This window comes from Carassius carassius, chromosome 39 (genome assembly GCF_963082965.1).
Source record: "Carassius carassius chromosome 39, fCarCar2.1, whole genome shotgun sequence".
Classification (NCBI taxonomy): domain Eukaryota; kingdom Metazoa; phylum Chordata; class Actinopteri; order Cypriniformes; family Cyprinidae; genus Carassius; species Carassius carassius.
Genome location: NC_081793.1, coordinates 22,808,992 through 22,835,917, shown reverse-complemented (window position 1 = coordinate 22,835,917; position 26,926 = coordinate 22,808,992). Strand labels below are relative to the sequence as shown.

At 35.3% G+C, this 26,926-nt stretch overlaps 2 protein-coding genes across 3 annotated transcripts in view; both read left to right on the top strand.

Moving 5' to 3' along the window:
- Positions 1 to 1,478: 1,478 nt before the first annotated feature.
- Positions 1,479 to 12,398, top strand: LOC132121658 (alpha-N-acetylgalactosaminide alpha-2,6-sialyltransferase 2-like). 2 transcript variants are annotated; one of them, XM_059531305.1, is made up of 10 exons: positions 1,479 to 1,595; positions 3,999 to 4,362; positions 7,386 to 7,668; positions 8,372 to 8,537; positions 9,153 to 9,327; positions 9,564 to 9,702; positions 9,934 to 10,037; positions 10,250 to 10,333; positions 10,974 to 11,073; positions 11,948 to 12,398. In XM_059531305.1, exons 2-10 carry the CDS (start codon positions 4,208 to 4,210, stop codon positions 12,116 to 12,118), a joined length of 1,377 nt encoding a protein of 458 aa, XP_059387288.1. In that variant the 5' UTR covers positions 1,479 to 1,595; positions 3,999 to 4,207; the 3' UTR covers positions 12,119 to 12,398. The 2 variants fall into 2 exon arrangements, with proteins under 2 accessions (XP_059387288.1, XP_059387290.1); XM_059531307.1 differs by lacking the exons at positions 1,479 to 1,595; positions 3,999 to 4,362 and adding an exon at positions 7,076 to 7,101.
- Positions 12,399 to 20,731: 8,333 nt separating this feature from the next.
- The window catches only part of LOC132121649 (serine/threonine-protein kinase LMTK1-like), a 55,619-nt gene continuing 49,424 nt past the window's right edge, over positions 20,732 to 26,926 (top strand). The window contains exon 1 of the mRNA XM_059531268.1: positions 20,732 to 21,083. Within this exon, the coding sequence (XP_059387251.1) occupies positions 21,002 to 21,083 (82 nt within the window). The 5' untranslated portion in view covers positions 20,732 to 21,001. The remainder of the gene's footprint in view (positions 21,084 to 26,926) is intronic.

Below are 26,926 nucleotides of genomic sequence, written 5' to 3'. Positions count from 1 at the left end.
CTATGAAAAAACTGGTCTGTGTGATTAATAAATTTACCACTGTAGCACACAGTTCTGGCTCCTCCGTCTCAATATACTGTACAATGTGACATCTACATTTCACAACAAATGTTAACTCAGCTGTAGAGTTACACTCACGGGACACTGTGACACTTGGGCAACTACAAAAGTACATTATTTGCATGTGCTTTAAAGCCTTGTCGGTTAAAGTATGTAATTCACGTGCTGTTATAACATGCGCTCTTTTTTTTCTGAGCGTGAACAATGCCTCCCTGATTACTAGACTAAGTTGTCTTTCATGTCTGGTTGATTTTGCATCTATAATACTGTCAAAAACACATAAGGTTTATATAAACAGGGTTGAAAACTCAGAGAAATGGATGCATGTAGCTCTTAAAGCAACAGAACTAAACATGCTGCCCCTTTCTCATTAAGGAATAATTCACACCAAAATTAAATGTCATTATTTGCTCATTCACATGATCCAAAACCTGTATTAATTTCTTTCTAGTGCTTAACACAAAATATATTTTGAAGAATGTGGGTAACCAAACGATTTATTTTCTATTAACAAAGATAAAATAATGACAAGGATTTTTATCTTTACCCACTTTGGCCTAAATGTCTGCCATTCTTTTATATTTAATATTTTGTTGAGGTGTAGGAGGAGTTATGTTTTTATGTCTGTTTTTAGCAAACAGAGCAAAAGCTTTAGTCTTAAAACCATTTTTGTGGTGGTTTTTATTTTCTGTGCTCTGTATGAAACATCAGTGCCTGTTTAAGTCATGACTCAATTGTGTTAGTTTTCAGATATGATAACAAACATTTTATTTGTGTGCTACAACTGTTTGGCCCGTGCTATGTGCAAAAAAAAAGATAACGCACAGCCCTGTATAATGTATTATGTAGTTTAAGACCTAATCAGAATATTTGCACTTTTAAAAATGTATTTGTTACATCACAGGGCTATTCAAGTAAGGGCAAAATGGTTAGTAAAAAAAATAATAATAATAATTTTCTTTCCCTTATATACATACACAAATGTTTGTAAAGACTTAAGAAATATGTTCACCAAGGCTGTATTTAATTGACCAAAATATACAGTAAAACAGAAATATTATGAAATATTTGTACAAATTAAATTAAAGAACAGCATTTATTTGAGATATACATTATTTTAGAACTTTATTCAAGTCTTTTCTGTCAGTTTTGATCAATTTAGTGCATTCCTTTTCAATTAAAGTAAAATAATAATAATAATAATCTTACTGACTCAAAACCCCAAACTTCCTCACTAAAGCTACTTATGCATCCTTACATATATTGTTTGATGTCTGAATACTTCTGTTTGCTCATTCCTGTTGTTGCATTGTCTGTTATCACCCAGCCATGAGTTGAGAGTAACCAGCTCACTCTTCTTCTCATTGGTTGTGTCTTCCTTTGTGGGGAGAAGAGTTGACCAATAGCTATAGCAGCTGTTCCTCATTTCACAATAGGGCTGCCTCTAGAGCTCAGTGTGTGGACGAGTGTGACTGAGAGCCGTGTTGTTAAACCTGACATTCACCCCTCATCGCTTAACAGGTGTTTCCCTTCAGGTACGAGACTTTTTTTGTTTTTTTTACACCTTTTACAGTTCTTTTTTCTGTCTATTCACATATTCTGCCAGTTTTCCTTGAGCTAAAGGGCTGCTGCAAGTCTACTGTATTTGAATGTTGCATAAGGTGACAGTTACTTTGTGTCATGTGAAGTTGGTCCTTTTTGTGTTTTAAAAACATTTTTGTCTTTTTTTAAATTCATTTTGGGAGATTTATGTATTTATTTTATTTATTTAATTCGACTTTAATGCTTCTAAAGAAAAATTCCATACAGTTTCATAAGAGATGGACTTTGGTTTATGGATTAATTGAGTTTGTAATCAGAGTAAAAGTTACTGGACCATTTCTACATACCGAAACAAAGGTTCACAAACCGCATTCTTGCCATTCCACATATGACAGTAAAAAGAATAGCAAGATTTCAGCTTTGCTTTAGAGCAACTTTTAGAGAATTTGTTCTGTTCCTTATTTAGATTTTTCACTGGTAGCTATGGCTTGTGCGTCTTAAGGGTATTTTACTGACTCATGAATGCTGAATAGCATGCCTAAAGCCTACACTGTTAATGTCTTGCTGGGCAACATTGCTGTCAACGGCAACCAGGTCTTTGTTGCCCATTCTCAATGAAAAAGTGCCCAAGCAACATTGCTTAAAAAGTTTTTGCCCTTTGGTGGGAACATTGCTCAGAAAGTTATGTCCCATGTATCATCATCCTTACGGCAATGTTACAGAATTGTAAAGTTGTGTTTCCAGTTCTGCTTAAATTATTTCAAATAGTCATTATTTTATATTTGTATTATCTAAACCTTTAAGGGTCATGAAACCCAAAAACAATTTTTTTTTTTTTTAGATGTTAACAGATACAGTATATATACCTGTTGCACATTGCTTGAAACAGTAATAGCCTGATCTTTTTTCCCCCACTGAGAGACATATGTGTGTGTTTATTTGTTTATTTATTTATTTATTTGGTGTGAGAGACCCGGGTTAGAATCCACTGTGAGACACCAATGTGTACCTGAGCAAGACACTTAAGCCCCAGAGGCGTGCGACCTCTGACATATATAGCAATTGTAAGTCGCTTTGGATAATATATATATATATATATATATATATCTTTTTTTTATATATATATATATATATCATATATATATATATATATATATATATATATATATGATTTAAAATTACAATGGTCGGTCTTCTCTGACTTTCCCGGTTGGTCGCCCAAGCACGTTTTCTTTTTGGCTATATGAAAATGACAGTGGTAACATTTAACCCATTGTTTTTCATCAGTAGCGTATTATTTGTGATTTGAACTTTGTGAACGGGAGTTCTTTTTCGTTATAAACCGGGCTTTGGGTGCTTTCAGATTCGAATTAGCGATCTTGTCACTTTTTACAAGAAAAGATAGGCTAATTGTCTGTTTTGCTCACATATATCTTTCACTTTTTAAGACAAAAAAAAAAAGATAGATTGTTATTCTTAATTAAAAAGCACAACAACAATAAAACAGTAAGATGGCAATGACAAACTAACTTAAAAAAAGTTTATTAACAAAATATACAGTACCACATGCTGTATTAGCAAACAATGAGGAATATAGCCTACAAAATGAAATAAAGAGCCTCCATAGCGTAACGTAAACAGCAAAGACTAAAACTAAACTTGCTGTTGGTCTTGGTGTTTGCATGTTTTTCCCCACATGAATATCAACGTTCACCCTCTCTGGTTTAAGAAGCAGTCTTTTACTTTACTTTAGCTTGAAAACTATCTATTGTTCCCTTGATATTTGCATCATTTCTGTTGCGCATACCTTTGAAATGTAATAATCCAGTGAGATTTTTGTTTGCACAAGGAGTCTGACGGCAGCCATTGCTCCACACAGAGATCTGATCTCACCATCATCACAATTAATGGCAAAAAATTTTTTTGGAAATTTAAACTGATATTTACTACTGACACACTACAGGTTTTTTTTTTTCTAAATGATCTGAGAAGTTACGTGATTCCAGAAACATTAGATGGAGATGGGGAAACATTTCCTGAGGGAGTAATGCTGGTTTCCTAGAGGAACTGTTGCTTGGTTGGGGAGTTACTAACAAGCAATTTTATCTCAGTATCTCAGGCTTGCCCTCACCCTCTCCTTTATACGACCCTGAAAACAGACTGTGTGGTAATTTCACTTCTGTCTTTCAACCATTCCCTCCTGGTTTTTTCCATTGTCAAATCCTGCATACTTTTTGACACTACACATTAGCATCTAAAACGCTCTTTGAGCAAAGGTGCACTTTGAAACCAGGATCACATCTTCCTGGTTTTCCTGGCCTTTTAATTAAAGCTGGATTACTGAAAAAAAAAGCCATGTGGAGTTTCACTCTGTTGTGTTTTTCCTCCTTTCACAGAAGTCTTGGTGGTGCCTGAAGACTCCTACATGTGAAAGCCGGAGCGCAGAACAATGTAATTAACTGGCAGCGTCCCTGCCAACCCTTCGCCCTTTAAACTCAAGTTTCATCAAATCACTTCTCTAACCCTTCTTCGAGAGGACGCTCATGTGCTTACAAGGTGTCCAGACGTTCTTGGGAACACAGACTCACAACACAAGGAAAGAAGAATGATGACAGGCCGGCTGCCCCCGAGGCTTCTGCTGTGGTTCATTGGGTTGTTAGGCATCGCGTTATTGACGTTATTCATGGTTTGTGTGGCTTTGCAGATCCAGGTGCCATGGCAAGGGACGAACCTCCAAACTTTCCCAAGTAAACATTTCAGGTAAAGTAAGAATCCTGCGGAAATCTTTACACTACTAAAATAAATTACGATTTTAATATTACATTACAATTAAAATAAATGGTTTGTTTGTAACAGATTATTTTTCAAAGCAGGTCCCAATAAGGAACAAATCCAATCATAGATTTTTTTAAATAAGTCATGGAACAAATCCATTTCCAAAAGTTTATTTATACTGGAAATCGGTTTATGTTATATGAAAAAAGAAAAAAAAGTTTTTCACTGAAAGGTGCATTGGGCAACCACTAAATGATTCTTCAATGGCATTGCTGGGAAAAAAAAACCTTTTGGAAGGTTTTTTTTTTGAGTGTAGGTTTTTAAACTTTTATATAAATTATGCTTTTAAGTTGATTTAGTATTAAAAAGTAAGGATTAAAAAAAAAAGTTTAAAATAATAAGCATGATTGTGAGATGCAGACTCCAGTCATATCAGTCGTAAAGTGTTTGATTTTATGTGAAGTGTCAACTCATGCTGAGATCACTTTATCGCAGTGATCCCCATGTTGCTAGACATTTTGCTCAAAGAATAAATTCATCATAGTTGACTGTGCATAGAGCAGTTCTACACACACTGAACACTTTAGCATGATGCTGCATGCATGCCGCTAAGTGTCAAAGTCCAAGACAGCTGCCATATTGAACAAAAAATATATATCGAGTGCATAAAAAAAGAAATAAGAGATTAATAACAATGCAATATTTTAATTATCTGACAGCCATGTTTTAATGCATGTCCATGAGTAAAAAATGTTACTGAGAAAGTTGGGCACTGTCTGACCGATTTCAAATGTTCAAAACTAATCTTAAAATCAAAGTTAAGGTTACTTAATTATTTTTCTGTTTGTTAGTTAGTCAGTCGCTTAGTTAGTGATGTCACCGTGTGCATGTTGTCCCTGGAGAGTTGTGATCATAGTGCACACTCATTTGAGCATGCAGATATGTTTGGTGTTGCTTGGAGACGAGTGTCACAAGTTAAGAAAGTGATTTCATGTTTTATTGCTCACTTTTTTCTGTAGTAGTGGAGGATTTCAATTTCAGCTTATTTGCACAGCAGTGTCCACAATAGCCTACATATTGTTTTAAAACAACTTCACAAAATATAGAGGCTTATAAATGTGCGAGTGCAAGGAATTAAATCCCTTAGATGTTTAACTTGTTTGGGCAGACACCTGTTGCGGTATCACGTTTCCTTAGTAATCTGCTTTGTTCTCCAGTAAGGAACCGAAATGAACAACAGGAGATCTACGGCTTTGTTTCTGCTCCTTAGAGTCTGACTCCTCAGTCAGGCGTAGAATCTCTCTGCTTTGGAGTGATCATTGCTCTGAAATATGTGAAATGTAGCCCAGATGCTTTTAAAAGGGCAGAGCGCTAATTTTAACACAAGCATGGTAAGAGGGGGGGAAAGGTCAGGAAGTAGCATGTTATACTAGGTGGCATTAAATCTTGTCATTCTGGTAGTAGTACTTCAGGTAATAAAAAAACACTCCCTTGGAAAACCTGATATACTGTACCAGTACCACTTAAAAAAGTTTGAGAATAATGAATCAGTAATTAACTGTTATTAAGTATTGTATAAATGTAAATGTTTGCAACAGAAATTGTGTGTGTATGTGTGTGTGTGTGTGTGCGCAAATTTGTGAAATGACATGGGTATGACATAGGTATTACAATATGAAGGTGGTTTATGAGGACACCTTTCCTGTTTCCCTGTAATTCAAAAGGCTTAAAAACATACTACATGGTGTTGTTGTTTTTGTTTTGTTTGTTTTTTTCTAAAAATGAACAAAGTTTTCTGAGAGGGGTATGTTTAGGTGTAGGGCTGGTTTGGGTTAATGGAAAATACAGTTTGTACAGTGTAAAAACCATTACACCTATGAAGAGTCCCTGTAAACCACCAATAGCAATATATCTGTGTGTGTGTGTGTGTGTGTGTGTGTGTGTGTGTGTGTGTGTGTGTGTGTGTGTGAGAGAGAGAGAGAGTGTGTGTTTGTGTGTGTGTGTGTGTGTGTGTGTGTGAGAGAGAGAGAGAGAGAGAGAGATAGAGAGAGTGTGTGTGTGTGTGTGTGTGTGTGTGTGTGTGTGTGTGTGTGTGTGAGTGTGTTTGGTTGGTCCTAAAAGAATAATTCACTCAAAATTGAAAATTGGCTGAAAATGTTCTCAGCCTCAGGCCACATTGTCTATGTTGATGTGTTTTTGACATCACTTGGTCACCAATGGATTCTCTGCAGTGAATGGGTGCCATCAGAACAGCTGTTGTTCCACAGTTACTGTCCAAACAACTGATTAAAACACAATAATCCTAATGACTCCAGTCCATCAATTAACATGCTGCATGGTTGTTATAAATTCATCTTTTAATATGTTTATAACTTCAAAACATTTACTTCTGGCTAAAATATAAGTCCTCTATCTGTAATATTGCTTTCTCCAGTGAAAAAGTTGTCTCGTCTGGATCATGAGAGAAATATGCACAGGATAAATAACCATTTATGAGCAAAAATGGTCCAAAACAGTGAGAGGTCATCAAGGATTGAGAGGTAAAATAAATTATGGACTTTAGACAGAAGCGATGGATTAAAGTTAAATCCTGTTTGGATTCTCATTCTGGCAGCATCCATTCATTGCAGAGGATCCAATGGTGAGCAAGTGATGTAATAATACATTTCTCCAAATCTGTCCAGATGAACAAGCAAACTCATCTGCATCTTAGATGGCCGGAGGGTGAGCAATTGTTTTTATAATTTGGGTGAACTATTCCTTTTTTAATTTTGATGTATGATGCCGGTAATCAGTTTCTCAACACATTTGCATAATTTTGTTATGCACAGTAAAGCAATAATGGAAAAGCATCCAGGCATTTTAAATTTCTCTTCCTTGTGTTTAATTTGATTTATACTTCTGCTTTATTTCTGCTTTTTTTCTCTTATCAGTCATCTGCTTTTTATTGTCTTGGACAATGAGGCAAAGTAAAAAGCATCGCTTATTTTTTCTTTTCTCAACGACAGGCTTTTTTCTGACAAGAATGACAGCAGTTCTTTGGAAAATGAATTGTCTGCTGAGAATGAACTGGACTCTTCTGAAGAGTTGGCGCATGATTCATTGCAGCAATCAGATCTCCAGGATTCATTAGAGTCAGGAAACGACATAATGTCTAATCAAGCAAAGTCTGCTCATGCAAAAAGAGATAAAGCTAATGCAACCATAAGCTCCTTAAAACCAGTGGCAAAACCCACAGAGCCAGACTTTTTTGGTGACCGGTATGCCACAGAGGACTTTCCTTCACAAACAGTGAGTGTTTTTTGGCCTAGGATTGTGTTCTATCGTGTCTGTATTAGTATCGTGAGTGAGTGCAATTTCCAGAAGCCACCTACTTAACATTCAGCTCCATTAAAGTGTTTGTAAAAAAGCAGTGGTCATTCAAATGTAATGGTCATTCAAATTCAGCGAAAAGCCAGCGGAAGTCTAGAAAAAAAGCAAAGCAGTATGTGGTAAGCTAAGGTTAGTCCGTCACAACAGAACAGCAGCATTTTATTCAGGTGACACTGAAAAATACCTATGAATACATGTTGTTCATTTAAACTTTCTGTTAATAGAATCCTGAATTAACTTTTTTTAAATAAGCAGCTACTGTTCAAGTCAACTGTTTTCAACATTGATAATAATAAGAAATGTTTCTTGAGCGCTTAATCAGTATATTAGAATGAATCCTAAATGATCATGTGACACTGAAGACTTGGAGTGATGGCTGCTGAAAATTCCATCTCGGGAATAAATTACAATTTAAAATGTATTACAATAGTAAACCTTTAAAGCAGTTTAAATTGTAACATTATATCACATAAATACCCTTTTCTTTATAAAAACATTCATTCATGTTAAAAAAGTTTTTAAAAAGTTAGTTTTTAATTGTTAGCTATTGTCGTTTAAATGTGAAACTGTTCTTAACTGCCCTGAAACATGCTAACCTTCTCCATGTTTGTCTTTATTACAGAACTGTCCCAGCAACATTAGGAAGCATGTGCCTCAGACTCCGTTTGCTGAGATGTTTCTGCACAATATCCCGGTGCTTCAGTGGGCAAAGCACTTCACCCCAGAGGAGTACCAGCGGTTGAGTCAGTACCGTGGAGCACACGGCTGGGGCAGTGTTAGTCCCGAAGGTCTGTTGTTTTTGAACTCACTAGTCTTCTAAAACTTCAAATTGACCTGCCCCGAGTGTTTTTATTGTCCAAGGTTTCAGAGTGATATAGCCATTAGCGTGCCATTACTTTTATGCGCGGGTATTGTCAGTATTTTTAGATAATACAATTATTTAGATATGTTTTGCAGCAACAATAAATAAATAAATAAAAATCACATATAAATATCTGATCCTAAATATAAAAACAGGCTACACAGATATCTCTATTAACAAATAAGAACTTGAACTTATTAAATATATAATTGATTTTGGAATTAAATTGTTTTACTAAATAATGCTAATTATCAGTCTGGTTATTAATGGCTAATTTTAATTTTGATCACATTTAATAATTGATTTATTTTTCCCAATTATTTATTTGAGCAATTTTACAATAAATACCTACATTTGATTTTTAAACTTTTAAGTATTTATTAATTAAATTAAATTATACCATACTAATAAACTACATGTATTGAATGTGTAATTATTTTGTGGTGTTACCTGTAATTATATTATCTAATACCTGCAGGGATTAAAGTCGAATAATACACCTTACATGAACCAATGGTTTTGTGTGTGTTGTTATTGACAGTGTTGAACACCACACTGGGAATTTTAAATACAACTGCAAATCGGTTGATGTTTGATGACTGGGAGGAAAGAACAAAACGATCCAAGTGTATTCGCTGCGCTGTGGTGGGAAATGGTGGAATACTGAATGGTTCAAGGAAAGGAAAGGAGATTGATGAACATGACTATGTCTTCAGGTGAGGAGGTTGATTGTCAAGAGATATTAATATTTATGTTGGTGCTCCTCTCAAAGTGATGCAAATCTCAAAACGACAAAAATAGCAGGTCTTTTGCATTAGACTGAGAGTCTGACTGATTTGTATAATTTTTTAAATGGTGTAGTGTTTTTTTATTATTTAGACTCCTCTCTCTTTCTAAAAACGAAGGAAAGTCATGTTTGATTAATATCACAATAATTCTCTCCCATCTTTAGAGTAAATGGTGCGGCTCTTAAAGGGTTTGAGAATGATGTTGGATCCAGGACCTCCTTCTACACATTCTCAACCAACACTATGCGAAACTCCATGCGTAGCTATGCTCGCGTAGGCTACAGAGGTCCACCCATATCCAAGGTAACCACTGTTGTCTGTGTAGTACACTACCGAGCAAAGATAAGACACTGTAACGCCACCGTTTGTCAGTTTGTTATATTATACAGAGTCATTTGACTGTGATCTGTTCTATGTCAGAACCCGTGATCTTTGTGTTGATAGTGCCTTGCGCTACCCTTTTGCTTGATATTGAGGTGTGAAGTTGTTTGCTGACAAATGTCTCTCTATCTCTATTCATATCCATCTGTATAGGAGACCAGGTATATATTCCTGCCAGACCATGACAGAGATTATATCCTTATGAAAGCGGCTTCCACACACACAGCAATTGATAAAGGCCCTGAGCGTAGCAAAAAGTAAATATCATAAAAAATTTATGTAAACTGACATGTCATCATTGCTTAGGCATATCCTTGATCACTACAACTGATAAAGTCTATCTCTCACGACATCCAGCTCTCAATGTTTTGTTTCCTGTAGATAAAAGACACTTTTATAATATTGTACATTATATACATTAAATTAACGATTAAAGACTCAATTTAATTATAATGCATATCTCTTTCAGACCCCCTGAATACTTTGGTACAGATGTGACGGTAGAAAAATTCAAAATCTACCACCCGGACTTTATCCGCTACCTCAGAAACAGGTAAGCTTTGCAAAAATAGGGATAATATACACTCAGATTGTAATTATTGCAAAATAAATTCCAGACAGAGAGATCAAGAAGTGGCTAACTGCACATTATCCCACTTATTAATTTTTTTTAATGTCTCTGCACTAGTTCAACACATTGAAGATTGTAATGTTGTTACATTGTTTTCTATTTTGTTATCATTTAAAATGTCATTGATTTCCTACGATGGCAAAACTGAATTTTCAACAGCGTTTAATGTGGTCTTCAGTGCCTCATGAGCCTTTGTAAATCATTCTAATATGCTGATTTGCTGCTCAGTAAACATTTATCATTATCAATGTTGATAACAGTTGCGGTTCTTATTTACTTTGTGGAAACCGTGATAGGTATTTTCAGAATTCTTTGATGAATGGAGAGTAAAAGAACCATTGAAATTGCGTAAGAAAAAAGATCCCTCAGAGTAGTAAGATGTACATAAATCTAGCACAGCTACAGTGGAAATTTGTTGCATGGGTTAGGTCAATAATTCAGTGGCCATCAAACATAAATATCTGACCACAGATTATCTAGAAGCCGATTGGTGATTTAAATATAGCATTTTTCAAAAATGTTTTGGTCTCCAAAGTTTTACACTTTCCTTTTCCTAATCAAGGTTCCTGCATTCCAAACTTCTGAAGACCGGTGCAAGGAGAATTTACAGGCCCTCCACAGGAGCAGCAATGCTCCTAGCTGCTATTCATACATGTGACAAGGTTTGCTTGTTTTTCTTTTTGTAAATGAGATTTTAATGACACCCGAAAGGTTCCTGCGGTAAAAGTACCATACACTTCTCAATCTGTTTTGTGTCACAAGTGTCACAACTGTTGAAAACATAATAGGTGTTGCCAGATCATTGCACCTGTAATTGTATTCAAACACCTACAGTAGCTTTACAAGATCAAAGGTTGAAACACTCCTTAATGACACTTATTCAACAAATGTTAGATATGTAGTCTATACAGACAGGTGAACCTGGTTGAAACTATTGAAGACAGGATTATTGCTGTCATAAAACCAACCCAGTCTCATTGAAAAAACATTCAAAGTGTACCTTAAGTATACATAAAATTCCCTGCTGTTTCCAGTTGAAATAACTTTTTTTCCCTCTAACATAAATTATGATTACAGGGGCAGATTATCTATTAACAAAGTATTATTTGGGTGTGGTTGCTTGCACAATATTATGTTAGGACCGTAAACAAGTTTTACCATAGTGCATGATTTAAGAACTTTGATATTTGCATCACATGTATAGCTTTTCTCTGACATAGTAAAATGTTTGCTTCAGCAAATGTGTTTTCATCTCACAGTTGCTTTTGTTACTATCAGTAAGGCTTTAGTGTAGGTAGTACATTATTTAAACACAATGGAGCATTCAAATTCATTTATTTATAAAGCACATTTAAAAACAGCCACCAGACTGACCAAAGTGCTGAACATTAAAATCAAACCACAAGCGCATAAAACAGAAAGAAAAAAACGTATGAATTTAAAACCAGGGAAATGGCAGATAAACAAGCTTGAACATTTGATTCTTTTTTTGTCTGCCAAGGAAAATTAATGATATGATTTTTGTTTCATTAACAGGTTGATGCTTACGGGTTCATGACCCCTGACTACAGTACGTATTCAGACCACTACTACGACAAACAGTGGCGTAAAGTGCGTTTCTATGCCAATCATGACATGCGAATGGAAATGAGGCTGTGGCAAGAGCTGCATAATGCCGGACTGATTAATCTCTTCATGCGCAAATAAGCTCAAAAGGATGTGCGCTACACATTGTATAGGGTGTTTTTTACTGTCAGTACTGAAAAACATTTGGAAGGTGTGTACAGTACAAACCTGTTATACTCCCCTCTGTTTTAGACATTTGCCTTTGAGGGAAAAGTTCATATTGTTGATCAACCAAAAGCTATGGGTTCAAATTATGTAGCTGATACTTTAGATTGATTGTCTTTTGAGGCTATTCATGAGAGACAAATGGCTGACTAATGTGTAATAGGGAGAGTAAACATGGATAGAGTTCAGGAATAACCCAATAACTCTTGTGTTCTTGGCTGCCATTTGTTCACACGCATTGTCATGTCAGATCAACGCCTGACAGGATGAATCACGGCCGTGCTTTGGTCCACGTACAGAGATTCTGTAAAATGTGCCTTAAGACATCTCAAACAATGGACTGCCATGTTGTGTGAGAAACAGTGGGAATTTAAAAGCTTCAGAGAATCACGCTTAGAGCTAAATAATCAACTAAAGAGAATATTTTTTACATTATTTTATTTTATATTTTTAATTATGTTCCTTTAATATGGTGTGTGAGTGTTTATAGATGGTACATTCAAAATTGACTTGTTTCCATGTTGCATCATGTGTAAATCAAGAAGGGTTTTCTCTTTTTAAGAGACTTTTTATGCCTTTGGCCTTTTTTACTTGGATGTTTTAAAGTGCAATATATTACAGAGTTCACAAACTGTTTAAATCAAAATGTGAATATCTTCTGTGATTTTGTGATCCTCTTATGGTCTGTTTGGTCACGTGATGCTGTCTCTTGATTGTATTTAACAAATCTTTCACAAAATAATTTATGTTCACTCTGGGGAAATTACCTGGTTCACCACCACTCCTTTTTAGATTTAAAAAATTACTTCACTTTTATAAAACGGTTAAGGATTTTTGTAAACAGATACTATGTAATAAAAAGATTGAAAGATGGTCCTACAGCAGTGGGTATTTTAAAGTTCTTTTGAAATTGTGTTGTTGATTATAAATGATATGCTTCCATTTAGTCTCAGAATGTTGTGTATATGACTTTATTTAAAGTGTTGAATTTGTGTTTGCTTTTTAATTTTATTTAAATTGGTTAGTCCAGCATGCTGGTATTGTTTTCCTTTTTATTGTCTCCATTATATTTATGTTTCTGAATACCTAAGGGGTAAGATGACATAAAATAATGTCTATTTGCTTATTGGAGCTAAATATTTGCACCAGTTTTAGCACTGTACTTTCAGTTAATGGAAATAGTTTTTATTGTCACTGCTGTTAAGGAATATTTGGTTTTGATCACATCTATGGGCACAAAGATAAACGGTTTTCTTTGTGTGTGTGTGTGTGTGTGTGTGTGTGTGTGAAGAACATTTGAATGCTTGTTTTGCTTTCTTAATGAGGACATTGCAGACTTCCATTGAGTACACAAAACAAGTACACACACACACACATTCACACACAAATGGTCCTCACTAGTTAAAAAGGCTTATAAATCGGCCAAAAGATGTTTTGATTTAAATCTAGTGTTCTGCATGTTTGTGTGATATGTCATACTTTGTCATTTATACAGAAGTTTATTATATATAAAGTAATTTATATAGAAATACATCAATGTCACACACTTTTTAAATTATTTTTCCCATTTTTAGTAGTAGAAGCAATTCCAGGGTATATATTTTAAAAAAAAATCATAGAGACTCTTCCATGTAATTTATTTTGACAACATCCTATTCTAAAGCTTGTAGAGTTGGTCATAAAGGTTGCTCAGGAACTAGAATTCTGATAAGGTTGCAACTTGTGATTTGCAGTCCCTGCCTTGCTCTCTTCTGCCATTTAGTGTTGAATGTTCGCAGTTGCAGCCATATTCATTATACCAGTAGTAGCACTTGTGTGTGTGCACTTCAGTTTAGTACACTGTCTGTGTAATGAATGGTTGAATTATAAGACCTGAACACATAGGCACTGAATGCAGTTTGTTTACCTCTGAGTTGTTTACCTCTGAGTAACTCAGTCATCTTTTTCTTCTGACTCGATAATGGCTTATGTGACTTCACCTGACAGGGCGCCTGGGGCACAGAGTATGGACAAAATATATCCGAGAAAGATGTTGTTCACCCAGAAATATGCACACATAGACTGACAATGTAAAGGTGGGCTGTGAATGCTAACGAAAGGCTTGTGATGAATTTCACACTGTTAAATGACAGTGTGGGTGAAGTGTTTCTCACTTTATCTATTTGCACTCACTGTTCACTGTTGTCTTTATTCAGAGTCTGAAAGCCCTTTTTAATAGATTCCTCCAGCACGTCTGAGGATTTAAACTTGGTCATTAACTCCAGAAACTTATGTAGTTATGTAAGTTCCCATTTCATAAACTTCAAGTGCCTGTAAAAAGATTTTTTTTTTGTAAAATCTGAATTTGATGCTGCAGTTAAAAGAACATGCACCATTGATTACGTATTATCAAGTAGTTTATCATCATATACTTTTTCCTTTTTTTGTTCTTACTGGAAAAGTATATGATGATAAACTACATGATAATACGTAATCAATGGTGCATGTTCTTTTAACTGCAGCATCAAATTCAGATTTTATACAAAAAACATTTCTTTTTACAGGCACTTGAACTGTGCGAATTTTAGCACTGCCCACAAATCAATTCAAAGAAACTGAAATTAAACAGAAACAGAAAAATGTTATTGTATTTATCTAAATAAATATGAATTAAAAAAAATGTCCACAGCATATTATCAGGTTCATTAAAGGCACTTTACAGTTAAGAGTTAAAAGCACTGTCCAATAAATGGTATGCTTATCATGCAGTGAATTCTCTGACTCTCAGATTTGATCAATGTCTTTCTCACTCGGATTCACCATCACGCCCAGAGCAACTTCATCTGCAGTCCAAAGCCATCTGCTGTTGTGTAAGCTCTCTACATGCTTGTGTAAGCATGCAAGCAATAAGTAATAATGACTGAGGCAGAGATATTATCATAAATGAGTTTTTACAGGAGAGGTGCATTAGGTTTTAATAAAAGTAATGATCATTAACTCACTTGAATAGTCAGGGAAATTAAGTCTTGGCTATGGCTCTTCTGAGAGCAGCATCTTACTTCCCCAAAGGCACAAACTTGCAATATGACTCAAAAATGTGACATGGTTAGAGACCTGAAAGACAGCATTGTTGTTCTTGTTTGATAACTGATAACCTGTGAATTTCTGTAATGACAGGGTGTACTTTGTACAGAAGGAACAGTTTAAAGTTAAAATGCCTTAGTGTTTGATTAGTTTCTTACAAACACATAGATTTTCACTTTTCAAGACATTCTTTGAATTCTCATTCTGACGGCACCCATTCACTGCAGAGGATCTATTGGTGAACAAGTGAAGTAATACTAAAGTACTCCAAATCTGTCCTGATGGAAAAAACAAACTCATTTAAATCTTGAGATGGCCTGAGGGTTAGTATATTTACATCAAATTCAATTTTCAATTCTGTTATAACTTATTTGTATTGGAAATATGCCTAAAATAAGCAGTAAGTGATTTCACTGGCTATTTATAGCCAGTTATAAAGAATGAGGAATATTATTCTTTGTCATATTCGTGGTGTTATGCAATGACAGTTACATAATAGAGCCATAAGCAGTAACATGCATATATTAGCCTTCAGATGATGCGTATAATGTCTTATCCATTTTCTTTCTATTGTCTTGGTTTATCCCTCACATTCAGAAGTTGAATTCCCTCAGTCTCTTGGTAGTATTGACATGGCAGAACACAAGCATCTGTGCAAACACAAATCGAGCTGATTTAGTGGCTGTTTTGCTCTCTTGCGTTTCACCTCCGGCTCTAAACTTCAAAAAATGACAGCTCTGATAGCTGTTCACATACACACACCGTAATGGGCTTTATGTTGTGCTCCTGTGTATAATCACTTTACTGTGTGTCCAGCTTTTGGTTGGCTGTTGCAGTCGGTTAAGGAAGAAGCATGTAATCGAGTTAGATGGCTATTTGCCACACAGCCAAGTGGATCAGAACAGAAGAGGGAGGATGACAAATGGGGGAAAAGGCTAAAGAACACTCGGGGGCTTTCTGGTTTAAATTCAGCATCCTACGACACAAAAAAATTTATTATGTAAGCTGTTATGACTCGCAGCATGAGGATTCGTCCTGGAAGAAATCAAATTTCTCCTTTTAGAAATCGATGTATGCCTCATAATGAAAAAAAACACAGCATTTGTCATAGCTGTCACAATATGCAATTCAATCACACGTCACGTTGTACCATCAAAACTGTTTTTACAAAAAGAATTGAATGTGTGTTTAAGTGCATATACTGATTGGCCTCCTCCTAATGTTCTCTCTCTTTAATCTGCAGAAGCTCTCAGATCAAACGGTCAGAGACGGTCATGAGCACACCAGAGATTCTCAGAGATGCTTTTAAACCTCTTGAGCAACACATAATTTATATCCGAAACCTCCAGCAGAACAAAAGCTTTGCAGTCATTACACCAATTGAGAGCCTTTTCATTGAAAATATCACCACATCTTTGCTTCTGTACAGAAAAAAGTGCATGCAGTGTTGCAATTTAGCAATAATTGTGTCTGTAAATGGCAATTCTTGTCCCTCTTTGCCTTAAAATGTCTACTGTCAAGTCTGGTGTAGACATGGTTGGCTGCTCTCAAGGCAAATCAGTCCTTCCCTTAATGCTTGCTTCTACATTAATAACAGCACAAAAATAAATAAGAGCACTTTAACTGAAGACTATTCTCGTTAATCACCATAGGCTCCTGATATTTAAGACATGTCTGTTTGTGCACGTTTAGAACTATGAGTGTTGAATCTTCTCTTTACAAGCATGTCCAATGATTTTGTTGCACTGTATGGTTGAGATCTTGGAAAGGTTTGTGATTAGTATATTCGTCTCTTATTCTCATCAAGGTTACATTTATTTGATTCTAAAAACAGTAAAACAATAATATTAGCAAGAACCATTTATTATTATTATTATCAATGTTGAAAACATTTGTGCTGCTTAAAAAAAAACAGCATGGGTTGCTAAAATGGTTTGATTTTAATTTTACATGTTAACTGACTGTATTCATTGTCACTTACAATACCACTTAACTTATGCTTTAGCTCTCATAAACATGCAGCAATCATTAGCTGTGTAAGACTATAAATGATACTCACATTTCATAAGAACGTAAAGAAATTAGCATGGCAAACAGTCTGCTTAATGCAGTACCATGGAACAGTGATGGTATCCAATGGAAATACCATGGTACATTAATAAAACATCAAGCTGAGAGACAATAAAGACATTTTTTCACAGCTTATTTTGCGAAGGACACTGTATGTATATGTCTCATGTGGGTTTTACTGGTGAGTGTAATGTTAATGAAAGTTGCGTTTTAATCTTTGTGATAAGGCCGGGCTCTTAAGTTTGTATGGACGGTTCATAGGAGGCTAATGTTGTGTTTAATTGTTTGAGCTCAAGTCTAATTATTTGATGTTAACACTATTCTGGGATTATAGCTCCCTGGTGGAGACTTAACTTCTAAAGGCATTGGTTGATGGTTGAGGCTATTTAGTCTGCTCTTGATATTTAAGACCATACTGGACTCTCAGATCAATTAAGAAACATCTGTTATTTTCCCCTTGTGTGGTGTTATTTATGTCTAATTCAAAACTGGGGGTCATGTAGCTAAAATGTTAATGTTCATGAAACAATGTAGTCAAATGCTTTAGCTCTTCTCTTGGCCTCTCCCACTTATACACTGTTAATATCTCAGTCAATGTGACTAGCCAGTAACGAATCTAATTTTAGAGGGAAGTCTCCTGTCTGAGTACCCTTGAAGAGGTTGTGTTTCAGCTCCAATGCACTTCTAGCCAGAATGATTATTTAGATAACAAATAAATGCACATACTTTGGTTTTATCATCTGCAGTTGTATCAGTTTCTAATGATCTTAAATCTTCTTTATGCCCAGGTGATTGAAAACGGTTTTGTAAAATATATAAAAAATTATGACTGGATGTAACATTTAACATTCAGAAGTTTAAGGTTGGTAAGAATATTATTATTATTGTTATTATTATTATTTTAAGGAAATCTTTTCAAATATTGTTTTATCAAAATTCAGAATTGTGAGATATAAACACATATTTGTTTTTTTTTTTGGGGGGGGGGGGGTCAGATAAAATAACAGAATTTCCTTTTCTATGCATGGACACAGGCTTTCCATACTCATGCTGCCACGACACAAACAGGGAGATCCATGTGAAGTATTTTATTTGGGAAATCCAAAAATCCAGTCAAGCAAAGGTCACAATCCAGGTAAGCAGTCAGAACAAGAAGGAGGGTGACAAAAAATGAAAATGATAGAAACAAACAGGGTATATATGGACAGGTGAAAACAATGAAAGTGGGAACAGCTGAGTGCAATTAACAGGTGTGCAATTAACAGTGATGAATCCAGACAAAGGCTTGTGGGAAATGCAGTACCTGCAGTGGGGTGACTATAGGGAAGTGAGACCACTAGTGGACACCCAGGGATACACAGACCAGACACTGTGACACATGCTCACTGTATTTATTTGCTAAAAAACAATGGGAACCCTTAATATTGTGAAATGTTCTCATATTAAATATTTTTTTTCTATAATTTATTCCTGTGATGGCTATTCTGATTTTTCAGTAGTAGTCGTCAGTGTCACATGAAGTCATTCTAAAATGCTGTTTGATTATTATTGATATTAAAAACAGCTGCATTATATTTCTGTGCAAAATCATGGTAGATGGCTTTTATTTTTTACGTTTCTTTGCTGAATAGAAAAGAAAATTTATTTAAAATAGAAATCTAGTATGTATGTACGTATGTATATAGATAGATAGATAGATAGATAGATAGATAGATAGATAGATAGATAGATAGATAGATAGATAGATAGATAGATAGATAGATAGATAGATAGATAGATAGATAGATAGATGCAGGCATGTGAACCGAGGCAGAATTCAGTGTGTATGAGAAAAGTGGGAGAGAGAGAAAAAAGAAAAGTGCTTTTAACAGTAATCTCAGCACTGTATGAACACACTCGCTATCCACGGCGTTTCCATGGCAACCCTGACAGAGTGACATGTTGTCTCAGACAAACAGAATGCTTGACATTATTATAACTCTAGCCTCTGAAGCAGCCTCCTGTACAGACAACCAAACACAGTGTAAGGGCATAGACGTTCACGTGTCTACTGTTTTGGAAACAGGACAGTCTTTGAAGGTGAATTTAGCTAAAGTGTTTTGATTTGATGATATTATATCTTTTATCTTGCACTATATTTATTTTGAGACTCTGTGCTTCAGTTGTTTTTGAAGATTGTGCTTTTCCAAGAGTAAAATCTATTTAAATTTTTTCTTATTTTTTTGACTATTAAAATTTCTAAATCTAATTTCAAATGTAAATTATTCCTGTGATGCAAAGCTGAATTTTTATTAGCCAGACTTCAGTGTCACATGATTTTTCAGAAACCGCTTTATGCTAATTTCTTCTTCTTCTTCTTCTTCTTCTTCTTCTTTTTCTTCTTCTTAGCATAACTTTTTTTTAACTATAGGACACACACACACACACACACACACACACAAACATACATATATACATATATATACATATATATATATATATATATATATATATATACACACACACTTTGCTTTAAAAATATCAATTCATTTTAATTTTATTATAATATATATATTTTTTTAAATAAATATTTATTTTATTGTAGCCATTGCACTTTTTTCTGTGTAGACTTCCACACAGTTGGACCAAACATACCCATAATATTTTAAAAAAGGGAATATGTTAAGTCATTAATTACTGTGAGACTTAATTGGGGATAGTTTATTGAAATCGAAATCTTTCCAAGTATCGTGTTTAATCACTGATGTAGTCAAGACTCTTTTGAATTATGAATAACATAAAAATGCTACAGTTTTAGAGAAAATCACAAATATTCAATAAATACTTTCTGTTGTTCTTAAACATTAAGCAGAATGTGCAATTCTTCCTCCAAGTTATATTGTTCATTATTTAACTATAGTTTGCTGACTGCCTGGCAACATAACAACTTGGCGCAGTAATACACCTGTAGAGTTCGACGAATGGAACGATTGTCTGCATTTATTGGTGGTTTTACGTCAGCTTCAAACGTGGTTCTTCCAATCAGAGTTCATTCAGAATCAAAAGTATCAATAATTAGCAATTACACAAAAATCCAGCTGTTTCCCCCATGATTCTCATCAACTTTAAAGTTGTGACCCATAAAACAGTTCCGCGAGTTGTAATGAAGCTACAATAAAAGTATCGTTTCGTCTGTAATCACTTTCTTGTTGTGGTTCTCGTGCACGTTGAGTGTTAGCGTCAGTCACAGATGCGCTTGTGGCGCAATCTCCTCCCCTTCAGCAGATGAGCAAGATGGCGCTATGTCGTTCAGCACTGAACAGCTCCCATCGGGCTTTTTAACAAACGGTTTCATTTGGGCTTAAACCCAGCAATTAAAACCAAAGCCAGAATTTGCCTAGGGTCTTTCTTCTGCAGTCGCGTGTCGTTTGGTGCAGAGAAGCAGCCGAACCCACCGCAGAGACCCTCTCTACGAGAATGACCAGAGAAGATTCACACGAACACGGCGATGGCTTGCGGTGAGACACATCCGTAAGATAATAGACTGCATCCAGTGGATTTGTCTGGCAATTCCCCTGTTTTGACTCTATAACATGGAGGAGCGATGGAATGACATGTTCTAACAGAAAATAAACTCTTTTATTTAGCATCAGAGACATCGTTGTTGGACTTCACGTTATCTTCAGCATGTCAGGCACTGTAACACTGCTGGTTATGTCTGCGTCGATTTTCAACCCTAGTTTTGCGCTGAGCTCTCATTTTGACTCAGGTAGGCTTTATATATGGATGTACCTGTATTTGATCTTTTTAATGCACGTAGAATGATTTCACATTGCATTTTTTCTCTCAGAAGCATATGAAGAGATGCTAGAATGAGATCTTCTATTAGAAGCGTTTTGAATGATTTTTTAAGGTGGCTATACAGGGAAATACTCTAAACTGATCATTTTATGGCTTTTATAATGACCTGTATAAGATTGATGTCTTATTTCAGATCATAAGCCATAGGTGAAGGCACACAAAATGACTCAATTTGCCTCTCCACACTCGCATGCCAAAGGTGAGAGGTGGAGGTGTAAGACTGGATGATTAATGCACATGTAGCCATGTCTAATTGGACAAGCAGGACACTATCTATCTCCAGGGAGGTGTGTGTGTGTGTGTGTGTGTGTGTGTGTGTGTGTGTGTGTGTGTGTGTGTGTGTGTGTGTGTGTGTGTGTGTGTGTGTGTGTGTGTGTGTGTAGTAAGGAGAATATAATGACTGGTAAATGAGGAAGAGCATAACCTTCGGCTCATGGAAAGTTTAATTAATGGAATTAATGGGTTGTTTAAGACAAGAACACAAATATAGAATCCTATTTAAAATTACTGTCAAAAACAAAGATTTCCATAAAGCATCTTCAGTACCGTGCAAGCTCTGTCATTATTTACTCACTGTCATTAGATAGAAAAACCCAGGAAACTCCAGAAATTGGGCAAAACCATTTATGATCAGTTGGCATTGGTGTTGCTTTAAATAAAAGTAAAATTTGTTGTGGAAACACTTTTCATTCAGTAAAATGGCATAAACAATTACAGAGGAATAGCGTATATAAGTGTAGAAAAACTGAAAAATTAAAATCTTTATTTTCAATTACAACTTTTTTCAATGCAATGAAATGCATTGAAATGCAATGAAAGACTATACAGTACACATGATCTTGATTATCCTTGATAGGAATATGCTTGATAAGTTTCACGCTTTATTAATTATGCTGCACTTGACCCTATTTGTTTATTATAATATATTTTTTATGAATTGAGAGACAATGCAAGATATCTGATGGCACCCATTACAATCTCTTGTGTTGTTTTAAACCCTGCATATTATTGATTGTTTGATTTGGTTGATTGGTGATGAATCCTCAGAATAGGATATTGTCCATATAACAACAGTTTACAGTCTGCCAGGCTCCAGAAAGGGCAAAAACAGTCATATAATTGGTCCATATGACTCTTGTACCATATTGCAAGTCTTCTGGTACCACACAATAGTTTGGTGAGGAACCATTTTATTTTTATTTTTTTCTGAAAATCTTGCCCTTCGTTAGCCGTTAGATCAACTCCTGGCTGGAAAGGCAAGGGTTAACTTTGACATCAGTGATGTTCCTTTGAGAGACATTTGATGTTTAACTTGATTTTACTTGTTCTTAACACAAAGCTATACTTTTGTGTTCTTCTAGATAAAAAAAATAACAGCATATGGGTTTGGAACAATGTGAAGTTGAGTAAATGATGCAAATTTTGGGTGAACTATTCCTTTTAAAGCCTTGCTATGGTGTGAAAATGAGCCATCGTGTGGGTTGTTGCCAATAGTGAATGGTATTCCCTCCCTTCTAAATTGGGACTCAAGTGTGTGTTTGTTGTCTCCTAACATGGTTCCTGTAGATACCAAGATGGTCTGCAGACTTAGATTTAGGAAACTAAGCAGTGATTCCATTTCTGTGCATTTTTATCATTACCTTTTATGAGATGTACTGCTATCGAAGCCTCTTTTCAAAATTTCATACACCATGTTCCAAATTGACTTTCACAAAGTCACAGACCTCTTCCCCTCCAAAGAATTTAATTATGTCCGCCAGCGGTGATGAAGAGGGGAACAAGGTCTTTCTGTCAGACCGACGAATGGAAATTGGACTCCTGAAGAGTCTGGGAATGATTAGAGGGAGATAAAGGAAACTGAATCTGCTTTTGTAGTCCTGCTGAGCTCGTTTCAGACCAGGATACTGAAGACTGGTGCAGAAATAAGTTTCACTCAGAAATTGCTTGCAAATTTCACAAACCAATCAAGAAACGGTGATTAGCATGAATTAAATGTGAAATTTTGAAGTAATACTTTTGAAGTTTGAAGTAGTCTTTGTTATTTATAAATAATAAAAATTTATAAATAACAGTGTATCTCTCGACAAGAAACATCATTTTGTGTTTAAAATGCAAATAAAATGCAGCAGTTATGACCACGAATCACGGTGGTGTAGCGCCAAGCAGGATCTTCATAATGGACTCTAAAATTAGTGGCTGTTACAGATTGTTAAAAACAAAACCATAAACTTTTTAAATAGGTCCAGAACAGCATGGCTGTAGTTAGACGATTGTTCCTGAGGGTATGTTGAAATTTACTGCAACTTCTCAGTAATATAGAAACTGAAACGATAGAGAGGCTTGCCGATTGTAATCATGACATCATCTTTCCGGAAGCAGTGTTTGTTGGGTAATTGCTGGTGGTGTTGGCAGCCATCCCATGCCAGCCTCCAGAGCTCAAGTTTCCTGACTGCCAGACAATCAGACTGTCCTGTAGCACTGGGCTCCTCCTGAAAGAACAATTGCTTTTTATTCCCCTCCAGTGAATTTCGCATACAGGATCTGACAGAAGGATCGGTAAGAACACGTTACGGTGGATTATAGTAGATTGTATGCATGTTGAGATAAGCGAGTAGAGAACAAGGGAAAGACAAAACAAGACAATTTTAAGATTTTGTGAACATCAACAAATTCTTCAAACTCTGAAATAGAGTTTGTATAAAATGTGTCTGGTTGAGATTATTTGTGCTCAGATGTGTTTATGAAGGACATAGCGGTTACATGATGCACAAGTAATGATGAAGGGCAGTGAAATGGCATTGAGTGTGATGTAAACAAGCTGGCGAGAGCTGAGTGGCACAGTGGTTTATATGCATTTTTGATTTAACAATGGTTGACTGAATATATTTGGTAGAGAATCTGAATATATACTGTTTCAAATTTTGGTGTTACCAGTTTCAAATAAATGCTGTTCTTTTGGACTTTATATTCAGCAAAGAATCATAACAAAATCCATCATAGTTTCCACAGAAATATTAAGTGTTTTGAGCATGGATAAAAATAAATGTTTCTTGATTTTCTTGTTTCTTCTGTAGGATCATGTGACACTGTAAATTAATGTCTGCTGAAAATTCACCTTTGCTATCATGTGAAATTTTTTTTTACATTATATTAAAATAGATAACAGTTTAAATAGTTTACAATATTACTGTTTGTGTTGTAGTTTTGATCAAATAAATGCAGCCTTGGTGAGCAAAAGAGACTTCTTTCAAAAATATCTTGATAACTCCAAATGTTTGAACAGCACAATTCAGTTTATTTCAAAGGTGTTATTGGTTGAAAATTTAGCTTTGTGCACAGGAGAACTCTTGTGCTGGAAAATGAAATGTATGCCTCATTTTTCTCTTAATGTTGGTCTGTAAAGTTAAAGTTGTTGCATAACCTTTTGCTTGATTTTATGTTCCTATTTGCCAAAGCCATTAATTATAAGGAAGAATCATCATGCTTCATTGAGCTCTCTGTTATTTTCACGATACATTTGCTCCCATCAGTTTTATTTTAAGTAAAGCTCTCACCTACTCTTTGGATCCAAGCTTTGTCGTTTGTTCCTTCATTTTCAGTTACAAACAAGCCACCATGAATGTTGCTAATGGGCTCTGCCATTGCATTTGTGCATGTGTGTCTGCGCCTGTTTATGTAGTGAGGGAATAAGAGTATGTAGGAGTGCAGGAGATGGTGGAACATAATCGATCCTGATGGAAAGAAGACTAGTGCAGTTAGAAAAGAGCAGTCCATCATCTCTCTTCTTTCTCACCCCCCAAAATATGGCATCCATTAACAGATGCCACTCCCAGTGATGGAGTCTATTTACAGTCTGCTAGTCCAGTGCAAAACTCTATTATAAATGTTAATTAAATATAAAAGGTATGTTTGCTTTGGCTCAGGAAATACATTGGAAAAACAAAAGTGTGCATTCTCAGACTCAAGGGAGAGTTTTCTAATCTGTTTGTTGTATGTAATTTTGTGTGTTGCCAGTAAATTCGAATGCTTCTCCTGCGCTATCAAACTATTTTATCAAAAGTTTTAAGAAAACAAGGCCGAGTGCAGGACAGCAAGACTATTTGATGGACTTGCAATAATGCCCTAAGTGGAGCTATTCATTGGGAGAGAAAAGGAAGATTGTGACCTAGAACACCACTACCCACGTTTTCTCCGATTGAAATGCAGTATAAAAAAAAAGAAAATAAAAAAAGCCTCTAGTCACTTTTCAGCCATTTTATAGCTGGGTGCTTCATTTAAATATTCACTGATTAATCAAAGGTTGACTCTAAGAAAAGCAACTATATATATATATATATATATATATATATATATATATATATATATATATATATATATATATATATATTATAACAATCAAAAACAATTAAATTAAGTAGATTATAACAAAAACAAAAAGAAACAAAACAAAAAAAGATCATTGATTGAGTGTTCCATTGTATTTAAATGATAAATACAATTATTAATTAAAATTATTGAAATGCTACAGATTACTCACTAGAGAATTAATGGTAAAAAGTAAAAAGTCAAATAATTATACAAACAGTTTGCTAAATGGAATCGTAAAGTGATTTTACCTGAACACCATTGTTTACTGTTGAATGCAATGTAACTTAACTGTGCTGATCTTTAGAAAACTTCCAAATGGTGGCATTTATTCATGTTTAAAGGAGTATTCTTTTATAAATAATATTTACATAAGAAATAATTACGACAAGGATTTTTCTCTCCTTGATAGTATCACAGCAAATCAATAATTTTGGGCCATTTTTGTTCAACAGAAAGAGCCAAGAAAATGTATAAACTTGTTCTAATTCACCGGGTTTGCATGCCATTGTATGCATAGAATGTTAAGAGGGCTTTGCAAATCCCTTTATGTATTTAAAGGATTATTTCTGTTATCTGTGTTTAAGGCAGATGTTGCTCCAACGCATCCACTTCATTGATGAAACTGGCAGCAGTTTTGCAAACATATTAAACGAATCCCTCTAGATGGGCCATGCCCCCCCTTTAAGCACCTCCTGATACTCAGTTTCTCCCTCTCTAGGCCTACAGGGCGTCACGCAGTAAAGGGCCAATGGTCCTCAGTGTCTGGTTGAGAAAAGTTGTTTGCTGTCACACTCACTGCAGGCTGCAGTGACCCAGAAAATACAGATGGATTCCACAGCAAAATCACTCACACAAGATAGAACAAAATGCTGAAAGGAGACTGTTGAGATGAGTTTGACTATAGGAGTACTTTAAGTCAAAAATGACAAATTGGTTGTTTGTACCCAAAGGTCAGAGTGGGCTTGTTTTTAATCTTGGTTCGAGAAGGTACTACACCCTGTATACCTGTATTAAACTATTCTATTCTGCCTTTTAGTGGAGTATTCTGTATGTAGCAGGCTTTTAAAGGGATACTCCACCCCAAAATAAAAAAATTTAATTAATCACTTACCCCAATGTCGTTCTAAACCCGTAAAAGCTCTGTTCATCTTGGGAACACGATTTAAGATATTTTGGATGAAAACCGGGAGGCTCTTTACTGTCCCATAGACTGACAAGTAAGTTACACTGTCAAAGTCCAGAAAATCATGAAAGTCGTCATCAGAATAGTCCATCTGCCATCAGTGGTTAAACCGTAACATTATGAAGTGACGAGAATACTTTTTTAAAAATAATGACTTAATTTAACAATTCCTCTCCTCTGTTTCTCTCCACATCAGGCAG